The 13,523-nt window shown below is 52.7% G+C and overlaps 1 protein-coding gene and 1 long non-coding RNA gene across 5 annotated transcripts in view; one reads left to right on the top strand and one right to left on the bottom strand.

The window, feature by feature from the left end:
- The window catches only part of LOC121450489, a 33,633-nt gene extending 20,315 nt beyond the window's left edge, over nt 1-13,318 (top strand). Inside the window, exon 3 of the long non-coding RNA XR_005974616.1 lies at nt 13,287-13,318. This is a non-coding gene — a long non-coding RNA (uncharacterized LOC121450489). The remainder of the gene's footprint in view (nt 1-13,286) is intronic.
- Cdh23 (cadherin related 23) overlaps nt 1-13,523 on the bottom strand; it is a 326,387-nt gene that overhangs the window by 110,965 nt on the left and 201,899 nt on the right. For all 4 annotated transcript variants that reach the window (XM_041655414.1, XM_041655412.1, XM_041655411.1 and 1 more), the window contains 6 exons: nt 12,622-12,727; nt 11,886-12,013; nt 6,388-6,460; nt 4,718-4,834; nt 1,204-1,316; nt 268-375 (listed from right to left, as the gene is read on the bottom strand). In XM_041655414.1, coding sequence (XP_041511348.1) covers nt 268-375; nt 1,204-1,316; nt 4,718-4,834; nt 6,388-6,460; nt 11,886-12,013; nt 12,622-12,727 — 645 coding nt within the window. The remainder of the gene's footprint in view (nt 1-267; nt 376-1,203; nt 1,317-4,717; nt 4,835-6,387; nt 6,461-11,885; nt 12,014-12,621; nt 12,728-13,523) is intronic.

The following is a 13,523-nucleotide window of genomic DNA, read 5'->3' as shown; positions in this document are numbered from 1 at the left end:
TGAATGCAGCAGCTACACACAGGACAGATAGGTGAATGCCTGGAATCCTCTGCCAGAGGATTCCCTGGGGTGAGCTTCAACCCCCTGCTGAGGCAGCCCCGGGAGCTGACAAGGGCCAGAGCTAACCAGGCCAATGGCTGCAGAGACTCGATAGTAAAGGACATGAGCTGGCTCAGAATGAAACCCCAAGCTCAGGAGTCCCTGTGGCAGGCCAGGGGATCACGGTAAGAAGGCGTCCATCTTGGCGCATGCTATGTCTCTCCTTACCGTGGTCACGTCAGAGTCCGGAGGGGTCATCTCCACCAGGTTGATGTGGTAGGGAGCATCCTTCCAGGTAGGGTGGTTGTCATTGATGTCCAGGAGGGTGACGTTCACCTGTGGGCCACAGGGAGTGCTGTGGTCCGCTGAGGCCAATGAGGGCAAGGGCAGGGTTTGGGCAATCAAGGGTCTTAGTTCTAATAGCTCTGACATTCTGGGCGTTTCAAGGAGAGCCTAGATTGTCAGGGACAAAGTGGACTTAGGTCCCTGCCTGAGGAGGAGGCTTAGGTGCTGTCCCACGATGGGGCAGAGAATGAATTCACCCACCTGGTCTCAATGAAGGTGACACCCAGTCGGGGGATCTGAGAGAACCCCTTGAGTCCCCTAGTCTCAGCCACAAGCCAAGGGATTTCTGTGCTCACGTGCCACCAGTAAATTATTTACGGGCTGGACTGGGGTTCCTATGAGCAGGGCTGGCCTCTACAGGGGTGCACATGGCAGGGCTTGCTGTAACAGCTCCAACCAAGTGATTCCAACTTCAGCCCAGATCCTCTGGCCTGGCAAGAATGGGACAGCTTCCCAGTGTGGGTGAGGACCATGGGGCAAGGTGAAGAGAGGGGCTTCCAGGATGAGCCTAAGGCAGGCATGAGGAAGCAGGGAAGATGTGGCTAAAGCAATGGGTCACCACTGCCATTCTTCCTCTCCTAGGGGCCCCCTGTGCCCCTCACTTTCTCCATCATCTCTTCTGCCACCAGGAACTCACTTAGCCCCCACCGCCTGCCAAATTTCTCCCTCTGCCTTGAGGCTCCTTTATAGTGTGGAGGCCTTGATGGGCTTCTGGGCCTCCCCTGAGGGCTAGTAAGTGGCATGGTATGCAGAGGCCTGAGGCAGCCTGAAGGCAAGCAGGGAGGAAGGTCCTGGTCAGTAGGGGAGGGAAGTACTCACGGTGGCAATGCCAGTTTTCTGGTTGTGGCCCACGCCCCCATCCACGGCCCGCACAATGAGGATGTATTCAGATTTGGTCTCTCGGTCCAGCAGAGATGTGGTGGTGATTTCTCCTATTGGACAGAGAGGAAGATGAGTGACAAGGTGTGTAGGTGTGGGGGATGGGGTGTTGGGGGACAGGAAGAAGGAAATAGACATGGCCATGGCCTCTGCAACTGCAGTGGGCCCATCTCTGTGCCTGAGAGGGCAGAACACTTATGTTTTAGAGGGGACCCAAGAGCTGGGCAACAGTACCCCATAACGGGGCAGCTCTGCAGGTGTGGGGCAGGGCCTCACAGAGTAGGAGGGCCACTTAGGCCCAGACTCATTCACAGGACACCTGTGCCTTAGGTTTGACGTTATTTTTTTCTGGCTCTATCAGCTCAGTCTCATCACTTCAGTCCCCTGTGCCTCAGTTTCCACACCTGCCTGGAAGGAAACTATGACAGGAAAATTTTACAGCAGGGCCATTTTGGGGGTCATTTAGTCAATGTCATGAAAACCCCAGAAGAGCTCCAGGCTCTAGCTAGGGAGAAAGCCACCGGGACCAGTCACAGGAGGGAGATGCCCAGGCTGGAGGTCCCACGTGGTTTAGCTCGTGGCTCAGGAGTGGGCATGCAAACCTACAGTGTGCGAGCTAACAGGGTTCTGAGTTAACAGTCATGATATACTTTCCCAGTTACCCCACCCATGGTCTAATAATATCATCTGTATTTTTTTTATAGTGTGCAAACAAGTTATTAACAGACACATTCAAAATAAACTATAATTTTGGTCAGTTGCTTTTGGCCTTTCTTTGTTTTCCGGCATCACTGGGACACTGAAGCCACCTTGGTAGCCTTTATTTTCTTTTGGTGTGTACGTACATATGCGTGTGTTCTCATGATGAAGGTACTAAATGACAGACTTGAATGCTGCACCTCCGTCCACCTTGGTTTAGAAGCAGGATCTCCCCTGGAGACACGGGACTGGTTAGACTAGGCTGGGTGACTAGTGATCCCTGAGGATCCATTTGTCTCTGTCCCCCCAGCGCTGGGATGACAAGCACATGCTACAGTGCCTGGCATTTTTATGTCGGTTCTGGGGATTGAACTCAGGTCCTCACGCTGTGCAACAAGCACTTGACCGACTGAGTCGTCCATCTCCCAGCCCATTGGTAATGGTATATTAGCAAGTGTTTGACAAATGGCTCCCCAAAGAAAACAGAAGCCACTTATTGATTTCAGTGGTATAAATACTCCCCCCAGGGTCATACCAAGTCACTAACTCCATGGCCTTGACGATGGCATTCCCGGAGCAGCTGTGAACCAGCACATCCGAGCACATCACTAAGTGGCCATGCCCCAGCTGACGGCGCTGCAGGGGATGGCGTCTGCTTTGAGAACAAAGACCCAGATTTGAATCCTCTAGAGCCTTCCTGGGATGGGTGTCCCCAGGAGGAGACTGAACCTCTTTGAGACTCAATTTCTTTCTCATCTGTCAAAAGGTACTCAGATGCCTTCTGCCCTCGGGTCAAAGCTGTTGCAAAGACAGAGGATAGGGCCAGGGAATGGCTCCATCGGTGAAGTAACTGCCGCGCAAGCCTGACAACCCGAGTTTTATCCCCAGGACCCATGTTGAAGCCTGGCATGGCAGCATGTCTTTGGAAGCCCAAAGCTTTGGGGAAGGCAGAGACAGGAGGATCCCCGGAGCTCACTGGCCAGTCAGGGTGGCTGAATCAATGAGCTCCAGGTTCCCAGGTTCAGTGAGGGATCCTGTCTCAAAAGGAACTAGAGGTGAAACTCCCACTGTTCAGAAACTGATCATTTCCTTCCGGTAGACCAGTGGTTCTCAACCTTCCTGATGCTGTGACCCTTTAATACGGTTCCTCATGTTGTGGTGACCCCATCAACTATGAAATTATTTAGTTGCTACTTCATAACTATAATTTTGCTGCTGCTATGAATTGTAATGTAAACATCTGATATGGAGGGTATCTGATACTTGACCTCCGAAGGGGTCACGACCCACAGGTTGAGAACTGATGCAATAGACTGAAAGAGTTTCCCAAGGCAGGTGGGGGTTTACGTGGTACCCATCTTTTTGTTCCTATTGTCTGAGCTGTGTGACATGGGGCAAGCTATTTAACATCTCTGTGCTTGGTTTCCTTCTATCGTAAAACAAGGGCATTGGGATAGCTGGTTCCACAAGGCCCCCCTCACACTGCTATTTCCCTCCCTGACACAGTCACCTGTCCTGGGTTGAGCAGGGAGCCAGAGAGCAGGGAGGACAAGGCAATGAAGGTGCCATAGCCAGAGACCATAGACTGGCTAAGGTCTGCCAAGGGAGCCATGCTCCTCTCTGGGTGGTATCAATTAATGAATAGGTAGGGCTAGGAACAATTTAATCTGTCCAAAGTTTTAAACATGAACTTGTATTCATGATAGATGGCCTTTCACATCTGGGAAATTAGATTCAATTAATGCCACCACTGTGTAGCAGGCCCGACTAATACAACCAAGAACCTCAGGGGAAAACGTTCCCACCTTTGGGGAGAGGACATGCTAAGGCAGCAGAAAATGTCAGGGTCCTCACTGTAGGCCCTAGGGTGGAGCTGGAGTCTCCAACCTGCCGTGGGGTGTGGATGGGTGGCAAGATATAGTTCAAATACAGCTCTATGGACCCCAAAAGTTAACATTTGAGCTCTGGGGTCAGCTGGTCAAGCACTGAGAGACCTCAGTTAAATTTTTAGTCAGGCTCTGCCTCAGTTTCCTCATCTGGAAAATTTGGGGGTCATGCTAGAAGTGAAATGAGCTCGTGCTGGACAGTTGGTTAATAAATGGTGCTGATCACAACTCCAGAGAACCTAGACAACAGGGAGGACCCTAAGAGAGACCTGTTGCTGAGGGGTGACCACTAGGCAGGGACTCTGCTCCCAGGCTTTCTAGCAGTGAGGTACCCCCTGCCTGCTTGTGTGTGAGGATGACAGATTCACCTTTAGGGACTAGCCTGTCAGAGTCACCTTGTACAATGTCCCTTGTATGCTTTCTACTTTTTCAGTGAACTTAGAGCCACAATATGGAAGGAACCTGGTTTAGAATTGTCATGTGAAAGGCTATCCACTGAACATCTGCCCACACTGTGGTATGTTCCCACTGTTCTGAGTCACGGCGAGTCTAGGATAAACCTGTTGGCATCTAGAGTTCCCGTAAACTTACAGAAATGAGCCCCTAGGAGAAAGTGATCTGCATGCCCATTCAGCTGACATGGACCCCAAGATTTGGAAAACAAATAACTCTAGACACTCTTTACTCTAGCGAGGCAAGGTTTGGTGGACATGTTTGTGGTGAGATTGCTTCAGGTAAGATGGGTGATTAACACCGAAGTGAATATTTCAGAGGTAAAATCAAAGCCTACTTGTTCTTAGCAGCATGGGAAGAGACCGTGATCCCTGACTGGCCCAGGAAGAGCAGCAGGTCTTGGGGTGGGGGCTTACCAGAGCGGGCATTGATGCGGAACTGTGAGGACCCTTCCAGTGAGTAGATGATGGATTCCTGCCCGTACTCCCTTGAGCGGTCCAGGTCCGTGGCATTTAGGAACAGCACTGTGGCTCCTTTAGGATGACAAAGAGGTAGGAGGTTGCTCTTCTGACCCCCAATCCCTGGAGTCACATCCCAGACCCTCTAGTGGCCAAGCCTCAAGGAACTGGAGAGCATGATAGATGGGGTGTCCCAGGGCTGAGTGGACTCATGTCTCCACAGAGGTGAGATGGGTTCTGGGATAGGGTCTTCTCCTCTCCCAGACACATGGTTCAGCCTCCAACAGCTCAAACTGCCTCCTGACCTTGCCCGGCTGTCCTGTCGATCAAACCCACCCAGATCTACCAGCTTTCAAAGAAACCAAGTGCCTTATGAATTATTCTACATTTACTATACCCAATTTTGGTCCTTTTTAAAAATCTTATTCATAGCAGAATTTATACAAGACTATATTTTCTCGTTAATGTCCAGTGAAGGTCTTTGCCTTTCAATCCCTTTCCATCTACCTAGGATCCTGGGTTTAGAGAGGGGTTGACTATCCCCGCAGTCCTGGTCAGACCCCACAGGTGACTTGTCCTAAGGGTATGCTCACCTAGGCTTTGGGCTGCAGCACCCTCTTGCTCTAGGTAGCAGTCAGAGGTTGGGTAAAACCTCTGTGGTCCCCAGAGTCCCTCGGTCACTTCCTCTGCAGGGGTCTACCTGTGGGGCTTCCAGGAATGCTCCCTGAGAGGTGCCAGGTACTGGTGGCAGCTAGGACTGGAAGTCTTCATAAAGAGGATGGATAAGTCAGACCCCTTCCCAGAGGCCAGGGCTTCAGGTGTGCTCTTTGGTTCCAGGGACATGGAGTTAGGAAGAGAGTTGGCGTCATATTCAAAGACCTTTGCCAAATGCCCAGGAAGATAGGGCGTTATTTCCTCCTGGCCTTTAGCAGGGATAATCTTTAGGGGATGCTGGATACAGGAATGTGGGATGGGTACAGCCTGCCACCCAACTCACTCATCCTCAGACACTAGAGAGATACCTGGAGGCTCTGCTTACATGGAAAGGCACCCCCAGCTCCAGCTATATCGATTTTAACTGTCTCTAAGTTCAGCTGTTCTGAATACTCAGTACATCCCCTCCTCTACATTGCTGCTCAGAAATCTCTGTGGTGTGCATGTCCCCCGAGGAGAGCACACTTGGAGGGGAAGGAGAAGCTGTCAGCCTGGCCCCCCAAGGAAGGAAAGGAACCCACACATGGAGCTTGTGGCGCTGGCTCACGCTGGGTCTTCCATTATTGGGCTTATATAGAAAATCCTTCAAGGCCACCCTTCAAAATTGCCCCACCAAAAGTCATGGCTCCTGGGACCTGGGTCCTGGTACCAAGTTTCCAAACTCAGATTCTTTCGCCAAGACTGTATAATTAATCATCTGTTATTCTCGTCCCGCTGAACTGGCTGCAGGTGAACACGACCCAGTGCCCAATGGAGGCTCTGCACACAGTAGTAGCAATAACCAGATGTCCCCAAAGACAGCCCTGATTTGTCATAGAGGCCTGGGAAGTTGACAAGGCTGTTGGTCTCACAAACGCATGTACCAAAGCTGCAGCCGCCTGTTTACGGGCTTTCCGCCCTGGCCCCAGCTATACCTGCCATGATGTTCTCCACCACGGAAACGAAGTAGGCAGGCTTGCTGAAGGTAGGGGGGTTGTCATTCTCATCCTGGAAGGGAAGCACACAGATCAATCAGTGTGTCTCGGAGGTACCTGGCCAATTGTCCAAAGTGGGAACCAAGGGGTCTGTTTGGGCTGGCTGGCCCTGTGGGCCTCAGGCCTCTATGCGTCATCAGTGGCTAGAGATTGTGAAGGCCAGCAGTCCCTCTGGCAGGTCATGTTGAAGGAAATCGGACAGCATGCTAGGGTTGGGAAGGAATAGTATGGGATCCAGAGACAGGTACTAAATAAGACAGCAGTCAGCTCGCCCACAGCTCCCAGTCTCCTGCCTTCCAGCTGCACTCCAAGGTTGCTCCAGAAGCCGAGTCCCCATGCTCCCATGCAGCATCCACTTGACCCTCCCTCCAAGGTGAGTCAAGACATAGAGAAAGGGTCTAGAAACTCTGCTAAGATGAAGGGAAAGGGCTGGAGAGATGGTTCAGTGGTTAAGAGCACTGGCTGCTCTTCCAGAAGACCCAGCTTCAATCCCAGCATCACAACTATCTATAACTTCTGTTCCAGTGAAGCAGATGCCTTTTCCTGGCCTCTGCAGGCACTAGGCACACATGTGGTACATAGACATTCATGCAAGCAACACAGGCATTCACATTAAAAAAACATTTTAAAATCAAAAAGTGAGGGGGAAAGACACGTCTACACCAAAGATGCCAAAGTGTGCAAGGGTGGCCAGTGTTGAGGCTATTCCCAGAGTCGAGGCTCCAGCCCTGGACTGGCTGTAAATGGGGTTAGACAGACACCCCGATCACACATGAACACCAGTTTCTCACCCTCAGTCCCTACCTGGCCTGCAGCCTGGCACCTGCTAGTTCTAGAGCATGTCTTCCTCTGGCCCACCCTGTAGTGGCTAGGGATGGGGGTGGAAGCCTGGCTGCGGGGCTGGACCAGGTAGGAATGAGCCCTGCTGTGGTGGGAACCAGAGCCAGGTGCAGCCCACAGCTCCTCCACCAGCTCCCTAATCTCTTCCATCAGAGGAGTGAGCCTTCCTGCCTTTGAGACTCTCACCATAGCCAGCGACTTCTGCAATCACTCACCATGAATTCCTCCCAGTAGCCCTCTTCACTGAAGACTTTCTAGTTCCCTTGGCTCCATGCTTCCCTCCTCAGCTCAACAGAGCGGCGAGAAGCTCAGGAGCTGGCTGAGTGCCCCTCTCCTGCTCCCCCCCCCAACATCGCAGTGTTCAGTGGGTCCCATGACTAGATCCTCAGAACTCAGGGAATGGGGAGGGAGGTGTGGGGACTCTTTCTGAACTCTTTTGCTACAATTCCTTCTGCATGAGCAAGCCAGAGAGGGATGGGACAAAGCTGCCTGGCTCTCCTCTCCTTGGGACTATAGACAACCTTAGCCTGCTGCATGGCGAGTTCCCAGAATCAATGGGAACTCAATGTCTCCCAAATCCGTTTACTACTCTGTCCTGCATACAGGTTCACTCTCTTCCCCCCAAAAAAACTGGGAGCCTCGAGGCTCTCCTGACATCCAGTGCCCCCACAGGCCACTTGGGAGTCACCCAGGCTCCTGGCGAGGGCTCAAGTGCTTTGGGTGCACACATGCTTTGAGACTTCTGCTCGGGTGCATTGAGCAATGCCGAGAATGTCAGCGACAGAGCACGAGGCAGAAACTTATTAGCGGTGATATTTCCCCGGATTCTGGCGCTGCGCTCGCTATTAGTTCTAATTCAGTGGCTCCCTCTATAAAAGCTTATTGTCCCCTAATGGGAAATCTACAAACCGAGTTTGACTTCTTTATTAAAAACCAACAAGCAGCGGACGAGAAGGAATCACCTGGCTCCTCTCACCTGCCCCTCCTTGCCCAAGCCTGAAGGTGTTCCATCGCCTCTCCCCATGGAAGCCTGCGTGGGAAGACCTCTGCCAATTATTCAATGAAAGCTGTTTCGGTTATTTTTTTTTTTTCCAGGCAAGAGAAAATCCTTTTGACCAAGGGAGGAGGCAGCTTAGCAGAGTGACAGCTACTTAAGAATCACCCACGTGCAAAATCTAGCCGAAGGCGGTGACCTTTTCAAGTGTGGTCCTTAGACACGAGTGACTACGCTGTCCAAACGCCCTGCCTGGGAGCCGGAGCCGGTTCTCTCAGAGCCACGGGGGCACCTGTCTTTGTTGTCGGCTGCTCCCGCTGTCAGATGGCTGGGGTAGACTCAAGGGAAGTGCAGACCCCTGAGGGCTCTGCTGACAGTACCAGGGGGATGTGAAAGAGGGGGCCCCTCTGTTCAGCTGGGGCTCACTCGCTTGCCTAATGGAGAGTGGTGGAACTTGCCTCACCCCAACATGGAGTGTCTTCTGCCTGGGATTGGGGCAGGAAGGCTGTTACTCAAACTTTCATTTTAGCATGGGAAAAGGCTAGCCCAGTTCTTGGCCTTCCACTTCCTGTTTGCTCCAGTCCCCAGGAGGGGCTGAGGCAAGAAGAAAAGAGGCCATGTCAGGTCTCTTCAATGAGTCCCAGACAACAGAGTAGAGTCTGGGTTAGCCAGATGTTGCCTAATGTGGCCCCTTAACAGGAAGCAGCAACAGTCCACCCCAGCAGGGGGTCACAAGAGGGCAGAGTTTTGGCTCTCATCAGGACCACTAGGTGAGAACTGTGCTTTGATTACTCTATTTTGGTTTATTGAGATAGGCTATCAATTTATAGCTCAGGCTAGCCTGGAATTGACTATATAGTGCAGGCTGGTCTTGACTCATGACTATCCTCCTGCCTCAGCTTTTCAGGCTACAGGCATGAGCTCTAAGAACCACACTTTATTTGATAAGACACCACTGGCTCAGTTAATCCTATTCATGGGGTAGAGGTGAGGTCTCTGAAGAGTACTGGGCTCAGTCACATGTTGGGGAAGATGCCTTAATCTTCCCAGACTGTGACTATGGAGAGAAAGGGGTTCACTTCCAGCTCGGTCACTGGTAAGCATAAGGAAGCAGGGGCATTTCTCTCCCACTTCTTTCCTCGGCTTCCTCTGCCTAGGGCGTAGAAGAAACTGCGACAGGAAGTCCTGGCTCCATGGTGGAGCACGGGAGCAGTTCACTTTTCATGTGGCTGACTGTGCCTATCTCTTTAACCCGCCTTCCTAACCTCCTTGTTCTAATGAGTGTCAAATGTCAGCGTGGCACAGCCTGGAGTCAACTGATGGTGTCTCAGTCAAGAGACCAGCCTGTGGCCAAGTCAGAGGGACTGTCTTGATCCACGGTTGATATGGAGGTGGCCCAGCTGATTGTGGGTGGCACCAGCCCTAGGCAGGTGGGCCTGGGCTGTATAAAAAAGCTAGCGAAGGCCTGGCAGTGGTGGCACATGCCTTTAGTCCTGGAACTTGTGAGGCAGAGGCAGAGAGATCTCTGTGAGATAGAGGTCAGCTTGGGCTACAGAATGAGTACCAGGAACATCAGGACTGTTACACAGGGAAACCCTGTCTTGAAAAACTAAGAGAGAGAGAGAGAGAGAACAAGCTAACATGTAGTGCTTCTTCATAGTTTCTGCATAATTTCCTGCCTTGACTTCCTCTCAGTGATGGACTGTGACCTGGAAGTGTAAGTCAGATAAACCCTTTCCTCCCCAGGAAGGCTTCCTTTTGTTCTATCAAAGCAGCAGAATGAAACTAGGACCCCCACCCCCGCCACCCTTACCCCTCCTAGCTCCCTGCCTGTCCCAAAGCCTAGAGGGTCCTGCTCAGCATGCCCCTACTCTCCAGGGCAGGCTGGGCATGCTGCTGTTGGCAGGACAAGTGTCTGTCCTGCCATCTGTGATGATGGGCAACATGCCAGGGGCTGCCTGTGTGGTCTTAAACCCATCTCATGGTAACACAGAGACAGGCACCTTGATTGTCTCCATGTACGGACGAGAAAACAGAGCAGCAAGAAGACCAGAACACACAGTGGGTGGTGGAGGCAGGTTCTAAGTCCCACACCCTCAGGAAGAGCTGTGCTTCTCTGTCATTCCATGTCACTTGGGGATGTGGCCCACTCCCTTCCGTTCCCCAGGCTTCATGTGCTTCAGATGCAGACAGAATGCCCAGCAGGGGGTGGTGGGTGGGAGAGAAGCCTGGGTGGGTCAAAGGTCAATGTGGGTCAATGTGTGACTCTGAGGAGGGCCGGGTTGGTGATTATGATCAAGATGGGGAAACTGAAGCCAGGCTGGGAGGCATGGTCAGGGTCAGGTCATGTGATGAGCACTAGACAGGGTCATCACTAGTGGGGCACAGTTTGGCTCTTTGGTGCTACCCTGTTGGGTTAAGACAGAAGGTTGTGGGTTCAAGATAAGCCAGTGTTATAGGACTCCCACGAGACCCCGCTCTCCTTTGCCATTCTCTGAGGTAAAATCCTAACCCTCTGGAAGGCCCCTGAGCTGTCCCTATCTCTGCATAGACCCCCCCTTCCCAGTCACCCCAGCATCCTGCTCCCATGTGCCTGCCCCTGGGAGCTTTCTCATGCACCCCTGAGAGTTCTCATCACCTCAACTCCACCCTGGTCAGTCAGGAAGTAGCGTCTCCTGTCCTGACGAGACTTGTCTGCTAGGAAGCTGGTCCCAGCCTCAGGCTGATTAAAGGGCTGGTGTGAGGCTGCCCCAGAGGCTGCCTGGAGCTGGCTGCAACAGGAAGGTCAGCTGCAAGCCGGCTGTGGGGAGCTTCCTGAGCTGGTGTTCCACGCACCCCCCCACCCGGTATGTCCCAGCTGATAGCCTGATTGGATTCTCCAGAGCGCTAGCAATCCCACCCACGTTCACCCACCCTCTGTTGCAAACAGGGAGGGGCCAGGCCAGTGCGTGCTCAAGTGCGTGTTGGGGGGTGGGGTCCCAGGAGAAGACCTGTGGGCCCTGCTGTCAGGCCATGCTGTGCTGTGTCCCCAGCATGGCCGGGGGAGCGGCACATGGCAAATGAGCCAGTGCGGAGATGGATTCGGGCGCTGATAATTTCAGACAGGAAAGCGCTGAGGTGTGTTTGATATTCATGTCAGACAGGCAGCGGATTGCGCCCAGGCCCCTTTCTATATCCAGAGAACCAGAGAGAGAGAGAGAGGAGGGATAAAGGAAGAGAGGGACAAAGAGGGACAGGGAAGAGGAACAGCGACCTTCCCATCATTCCTTTGGACTCCATGGAATGTGGCTTCTGAGGAAGGGGTCATCCACCATTCCCCTCTTTGTCTCCCCAGCCTTGCTTTCCAGAGCGGATCACAAGGCTTCATGCAGAGCCAAAGCAGGGCCATTCATCTCTCACTGAGCTCCAGGGCCCTGGGTCTCTCTGGCCATGCGTGCCGGTGCCTCAACAGCTGAGGCAATGGAACAACGTGCTGGGAGCAGGATTTAGGAGGGTTGCAACCGTGGGGACACAGTCCTTTCCCACCAGGCAGAGGTGAGGCCTCCAAGAAGCATTCACCACCCCTCACCCTGGAAATGAAAGGCCAGTGTCCCTGGATACTTACAAACACCTCAATGGTGACAGGGACGGTGCTGTAGAGAGGCGGGCTGCCAGCATCCTTGGCCATGACTGTTAGGTATATCAGTCCATTGGGTATCTGCTCGTAATCCAGTGGGCGGCTCACGCTGATCACTGGAATAGCAGGAACAAGGGCCTTAGCAAGCAGAGTCCAGCTGCCTGGGTTCAGAGCCTCCCTTGGGTACAGGCAGCATGGTGAGTCTCCTGGATGGACCTTTTTTGGTTTAGTGACTGCCAGCGCTAGGCTCTGTGCTGAGCACACCAACTGGTCACTATTGTGTAACTAGGCAACTTTGCCATCATTCCTCTGGACGCCATAGAACATGGCTGCCGGGGAAGAGTCTGCCACCATTTTCCATTTCTTTAGATGGAGACTAGGCCCTCAATGAAAGGCTGAGAGGTAGCCCACAGGACAGTGAGGTTCATCCAATGTGCCTCCTCCATGGACTCTAGTCACCTCAGGCTTCCCATCGTACCTGCACGGTTGGCCATGGGCCTAATTATGACACAGAGAAAGGTCTGCCTGGTGTGTGCTAGCTCTTGGCTTTGGGGAGATATGACCTCTGGCCACATCCTACTCCAGCCACAGGGGTCCAGCAGCTTCCAGAAAAGTGCAGGGTGTATAGGAGTTGTAGGGTGTCCCCACCTCTGGAGGGGCCATGACTGGAAGTGGCCCACCACCCCTCTTCCCAGCTGGGCCCTTTACCCTGCCCCCTTCGCACCTCCATAGCCTTCATAGATGCTGATGTCAAAGTAGCTGCCGAAGGCGGACGCGTTGACGATGCTGTAGGTAATCTGGTTGTTGGGAGGGGAGTCTTCATCTGTTGCCTGGAAGGAACGGAGCAGACACGGCCCAGTGAGCTCACCAAAGATGTGGGGCCAGGACAGCATGGTGGAGAAGCAGCCCAGCTCCTTTTGGCTCTTCTTTGGATGGTGTAGCTCAAGTCACCTCCTGGCCCAGGACTTCAGGGACCTTCTTATTCCTCAAAAGGAATCCACTCTCTGGCTCCTGGCAAAACTCTGTTCCCTCCACTTGTGGGCACAAAGGTGGGCTGGAAAATGGAGCCGGCTCTTCCAGGGGGTGACTGGCATATTTTCTGTTCCATCCCCAACACCTCACGTCATAGATGGCCCCCCAGAGATAAGACTGCTACAACTGCTATTCAGTTTGTCCCCAAAAGTTCATGTGTTAATGGCTTGGTTCTCGGGGTGGGTAGCATTAAGAGGTAGTGGAACTTTTAAGGGGTGGGGCCTCGTGGGAGGTGGTTATGTCATTGGAGGTTCTGCCACCAGCATGAATTAATGTAGTTTTAAGGGACCCTGATCAAGATCAAGTTACTATAGAAAAAGCATGCCTGACCTTGAATCTGTACTGTTTCCTATCTAGCTGTGTGAGCTTCCTCGCCTGATCCACTCACGATGCTGTCTACAACACTGTGAGGGAGCCAAGGGGCCCTAAGCCGAGGTCAAATTGATGGGCACACAGCACTTTGCTTCCTTTATAAAGTATGCAGCCTCCGCTACTGCGCTCCAGCAACAGAAAACAGGTTAAGACTGGGATCCTTGGGTATTCTGCTAGCGCTCTCACGCCCACTATAAGTTCTTATAATTGCTGCTTGCAATT

This window comes from Microtus oregoni, unplaced genomic scaffold (assembly GCF_018167655.1).
Source record: "Microtus oregoni isolate MIOR12 unplaced genomic scaffold, Mior012 000007F_ref0000211, whole genome shotgun sequence".
NCBI classification, from domain to species: domain Eukaryota; kingdom Metazoa; phylum Chordata; class Mammalia; order Rodentia; family Cricetidae; genus Microtus; species Microtus oregoni.
The sequence above is the reverse complement of the archived record's forward strand: the minus strand, read 5'-3'. Positions and strand labels throughout refer to the sequence as shown.